Genomic DNA, 5511 nt, shown 5'->3' with positions numbered 1-5511 from the left:
GAAAAAAGGTGGAAAGGGGTTTTTTTTTTTTTTTTTTTTGGGCTTTAAAAAAAAAGGAAAAAAAAAACCCCCCCCCCCCCAAATTGTTCATTTCATATCTGGGAGAAAAAAATACTACTGAAGTATCTAAGAACTGTTTACCTACACTTTTCGGGGAGAAATTAAAAATAACTAGTACTGAGTATCAGAGGGTTGAATGCATATTTGGGAAGTAATATTCTTAAGGAGAATCAAGATCCACTGGAGTCTCAAAATTGTTCTGTAATATTATTCCATGTCATCGCTACTAAGATACATTATTAACCTTTGTTTTTATATACTTTATTGTTTTGTATGGTATAATATAATGAGCATTCATTCTTTAATGTTTATTGAGCACCTATGACATGCCAGACACTTTCTAGGTTCTAGAGAGACGTGAACCAAGAGACAAAAATTCTTACCCTTATTATAGCTTATATTTTACTTTATGACTAGGCAGACAATAAATGAATAAGTAAAATATCAGTATAACTTATGGTAAGAAATGCTTTAGAGAAAAATAAGGCAGGAAAGGGGGATAGTGAATACTGGTGGCAGGAAGCATTTCTTCCCTTATTTTAAATAGGGTGGTTAAGAAGCTGTTATTTAAGCAAAGACCTGAAGATGGTGAGGGAACATGCCATGAAGATATCTGGGGGAAAGGAAGAGTGTTCCAGGGAAAGGGCACAATTAATACAAAGGTGCCAATGTGGGGATGTGCCTGCGGTCTGAGGAACAGCAAGGAGGCCAATATGATGGGAACAGAGAGAGCAAGAGGAGGTGAAATCAGAGGAATATCAGGGAGCTAAATTGTAGACTGGATTAAGAAAGAATACTTCGGGGCAAGGTCTGGATTCAGGAGTCATTGGTGCACACATAGCATTTAATGCCATTAAAACTAGATGAGGTCTCCTGGGGCCTGAGTGTAGACAGAGAAAAAGAGAAGAAGCAAAAATGGAGGCTTATGGCACTCCAATATGAAGAGGTGGATGGGGAGAGATGAGGAACAATTACCAAGATCTGAGAAAGAGCAGACAGAGAGGTAGAAGGGAAACCAGGAGAGCAAGTATCCTGGAAGCCACGGGAAGACAGCGGGTCAGGAGGACAAACGTCAAATGTTGCTGATAGGCCAAGAAGGACAAGGCCTGGGATCTGATCACTGGACTTAGCCATATGAAGGTCAGTAGTGACTTGACAAGAGCTGTTAGTAGTGATGGTAGGACTGTAACCCTGACTAGAGTTGGGGGGTAGGGAGAATGGGTCAAGAGAAAAAAGAATAGGAGAAAATGGAGAAAGTGAGTACAGACAACTCTTTCTAGGAGTTTTGCTGTCAGGGGAAGCAGAGAATACGGGCAGAAGCTGGAGGGCTGGAGGGGGTTGTAGGGTCAAGAGAAGGTATATATGTGTGTTTATATGTATATAATAAAAATAAACTACAGCATGTTAGATCCAACAGAGGTAGAAAACTGATGATGTAGGAAAGGAGAAAGCTGTCGGAGCAATGTCGTGTAGTAAGTGAAAGGGATAGGATCTAATGTACAAATGAAAGGGTCATAGTAGGCTGTATTAAAATCCTGGTTCCACCACTGACAACTTTTGTGACTTGGGGCAAGATTCTTAACCTCTTTGAGCAATAGTTTTCTTAACTGTGAAGTGTGAATTTCCTGGAATTATTAAACTGAATAATGTCTTAATCAAATAGCAGTTTCACTGATGTCCCAAATTAAAATATTCCTTAATATTCATTGGCAAGATGGGATAAAAAAAGAATTTTAAAAATTCATATCTAGTATCTATTGAAAAATAGTTAATTATGTAAACCACACAGTCACAGTTATTTATTATAACGTGGCTATTATTTCAGTCATTCATGTTGCATATCTTTGGAACAATCTCAGCAGAGAACAAATAGGGCTTCCTCCCTGAAATATTCTGTCTTAATCCATTTTTGTACCCTCTCTCTGATAGCTGAATGACACTCAGATGGTATATCCTCCACTCAGATGTCTACAGATGAAGTGCAGGAACAGCAAACAAGATGAACAAAACTAACAAAAAATGCTCAGAAAAAAGAAAAGGTAAATGGGCCACCTCCTGGAGCAATATATTCCTGTGGCTGGAAGTGTTCAAACAAAGTGTAGACGGTGACTTAAGAGCTCACGTACCTTAAGCCATGGGTGATTCAGTGCTTCATAAACAGTGATCCTTTCAGCAGGATCCAGCATCAGCATGCGACGTACTAGGTCTTTGGCACTTTCAGAGATATGGCTCCACTGCCTTGGATTCATCTGAGGCGGAGGAAGGGAACATTACACAATTATCTTCAGTGAGAAGTTAACATTCACTATTATTTAATATTCCTATACTGCTTCAATGTGAATACAATTCTCAGAGCAAAGAGCAGAAATTTGACTCTAAAGGCTTTCTTTCAACAGAAGAAAAGGACAAATGCAATTCTTTTTGTTGCTGTTCACTATATGAGAATTTGCATCAGTAAATATTCCATACGGATGTTCTTATTGCTATATGTTATAATATTTTCAATAATTGAAGAATAAAATGTTCATGATGCCAGTTTCTATCTTTAGCTTCTCAGCTAAACAGACTAGAATACTCTGATACAGAAAGGACTAAAACAAAATTGAAAAATTAAAAATTTTAAAGAAATATTAAAAAATATGTTTTTAAAAACTGGGATCAGCAATAATTGAGAAGCTATGCAGAGTTATTAATAGGATATTTTGGTCACTGTATATCAATTTCGGTATTTAGAAAAAATATGCTATTACTGTAGGCCCTACAAAATAATCAATTCACTTGTATATTGTCCTCAGTGAAGTTTCTCTTGTCTCTCTTTTAGGTATGAGACAATAAAGCCACATGGTAAACTGACTAAAATCAAACAAAAAGAATGAGCTGTTCAAAAGACCCAGAACTTGTGAGAAAGGCTGTGGATTTGGGAGAAAATAGCTGAAAGGCTCCTGGGAAAAGGGATATGTCTGAGACCAGGAATCAGGAAAAAATTCAAAGAGAGTGCTTATGGCTTGGCATTGGGAAGGCAAATGGGGACAGGAGGTAGAGATGGAGTAGGGTCCACTCCTATGCAACATCAGAAAGCTGACTGATTGGGTGAGTTTATGTGAGGTGCCTAGTGCCAGGAGCTTCAAGCAGTGCCATGGCTTTAACAGGCATAAGACCTTTGTCACCTTCTAAGGAAGAAAGATGGAGGATAAACTCCACAACAATTTAAAGCCAAATGAAATTGCAGTATTTGCACCATAGTACAAATGAATCACTACAATTTGGCCAAGGGCTAGCAGTAGATACTTAGCTGTGGCTAATGTGAGGCTTTGTACTTGTAGATGGGGAGTGAAGTGTCTCCATGTTAGGGATAGCTCTGAAAACTGGAGGGTGTTCCATTTTCTTTTTCTAACAGCCAGAATTCCAAATAGTAGCCACTTCTGCTTGTCAAATCCCATTAAGATGAATACCATGAGACTGTTTAAATATTGAATCCTACTGAAATTGTGATCAATCGACCAGTGATTAGAAAAGGCTCGAATAGCCTTGTTCCCTCTTCCCCATCTTGGAGCTAATGTTGTTTTTTAAAGTCTGAATGATTTTTCTTTGGCAAAGGGGTTGAGAAATCATCTGAAAGTGGTGGTAAGATTTCTGAAGTAAGTAGAGGTTTAGAAGGATACCCCCCCACCCTTTTTATGAGGGAGTCCCATACAGAGTTTTCTCTTCCTTGTGCTGAGAAATGTAGCTAAATTAATTTGGAAGATTGGGTCTATATGGGGGAACAAAACAGGGTTATAAAACAATTTCACTTATTTGAATACCAAAGTCATTGCAGTTTAGAATCTTGCTGTGTAGATACCAACTGGCTACCTGTAACAATGATAAAAGATCACATTGCATCTTTAATATATAGTTTAGAAAATATATTTTTGTCCTTTGTAAAAAAGTTAATTAAGGTCAAATGTTAGCATATTTTCCAGTTAAATAGTATTGTTTGACATCTACTTAAAAGCTCGAGTAAGCTAACAAATGAGAAAAGGTCAAATTCAAACCACTTAAGACCAGTAGTAGTTCATAAACTATGACAATTTAAATGTACTACATTTCTTTTTTTTTAAAATGTACTACATTTAAAAGGTATCATCAAACTTTTACTGGAAATACCCAAACAGATCAAGGATTTTGTTAATAGTTCTTTTGTTAAGAACCACCAGGGTGATGAAATGAATTTTTTGAGATCTGCTTTCAAATAATCTAGTAGTATATGAAATACATATAAAACAAGATTGGCTATATGCTAACTATTGAAGCTGAGGGTTCATTATACTGTGATCTCTACTATTTGTCTGTTTGAAATTTTCCATAATAAAAAATATAAAAATAAATGCTGGCTGGCCGGTTAGTTCACTTAGGAGAGTGTTGTGCTGATAACACCAAGGTCAAGGGTTGAGATCCCCTTAAGAACCAACAGTCAAAAAAAAAAAAAAAAAAATGCTGACAGAGTAACATCACAGTATATTAAAAAAAAAAAAAAGGCCCATGAGGTTCATCATAGAAGATAGAGGTGGATCTATACTTCAAACTATGCTGCTGAAAACCTGAAACTTTGTAAGGAAAGCTATGAAGATAAGCAACAGGTGAGATTAGACAAGTTAAAGAGTAAATACGTTATTAACCTCAAAGTTTCAAATCCCAGGTACAGAAATTATGATATAGCTGCCACCATCCAACTGATTTATTATAATACCAGGAATAGGGAGTTTTAAAATACTTTAATTTTTAGACATGTACAAACAGTTCAAGTTTCTTATAAGAAACAAAACTAACTATTCAATTTCTAAAAAACAGACAAAATCAAATACCAGAGGCTGATTGAATGAAGCACAATGCCTTGGAAACCGGGAAGTTAGCAACTGAGCAAACACAAAGGAAGAATTCTATTATTAGCAAATGCTTATAACTCAAAAAGGCAGGTGGAAGATTTTATTATATGGTTCTACGTCATAAGTTGCTGTGCAGAGTAAATGAGTTAATACAAGTAAAGTGCTTAGAACAGTTTCTGGCACATAGTAAGTGCTATGTCTGAGTTAGCTATCATTATTGCTAGTGTTATTATCATGCTGATGCATTACTAATAGTGTTTCTTTTCAGATGTTAATATCCGTGATTTCACTTGGCAAAATTTAACTAGAAAGCCATGGCTGTGCATTCCTTTTTTTTTTTTTTAAATTTTACTTCTCAAAATACATTGTACGTGATTTTCGTGCCCCTTTACCTGTTCCTCCCCCCTCCCCACATCGTATCTGTTCACTTGACTTAAATAGTTCAAGGAATTTTTGTGGTTATTCTGTCTCCCCCCCCCCCCCAAAGCCCCCCTTTATTTGTTTGTGTGTTTATTTATTTATTTAATTTTAGCTCCCACAAATAAGTGAGGATATGTGGTATTTCTCTTTCTGTGCCTGACTTGTC

General features: G+C 36.5%; 1 protein-coding gene across 9 annotated transcripts in view; it reads right to left on the bottom strand.

Annotated features, from left to right (window-relative positions):
- The window catches only part of CASK (calcium/calmodulin-dependent serine protein kinase (MAGUK family)), a 396153-nt gene that overhangs the window by 115898 nt on the left and 274744 nt on the right, over positions 1-5511 (bottom strand). For all 9 annotated transcript variants that reach the window (XM_008585074.1, XM_008585111.1, XM_008585066.1 and 6 more), the window contains exon 8: positions 2187-2309. In XM_008585074.1, coding sequence (XP_008583296.1) covers positions 2187-2309 — 123 coding nt within the window. The remainder of the gene's footprint in view (positions 1-2186; positions 2310-5511) is intronic.

Source organism: Galeopterus variegatus, unplaced genomic scaffold (genome assembly GCF_000696425.1).
Source record: "Galeopterus variegatus unplaced genomic scaffold, G_variegatus-3.0.2 Scaffold105, whole genome shotgun sequence".
NCBI classification, from domain to species: domain Eukaryota; kingdom Metazoa; phylum Chordata; class Mammalia; order Dermoptera; family Cynocephalidae; genus Galeopterus; species Galeopterus variegatus.
This window is presented reverse-complemented; position numbering and strand designations above follow the sequence as displayed.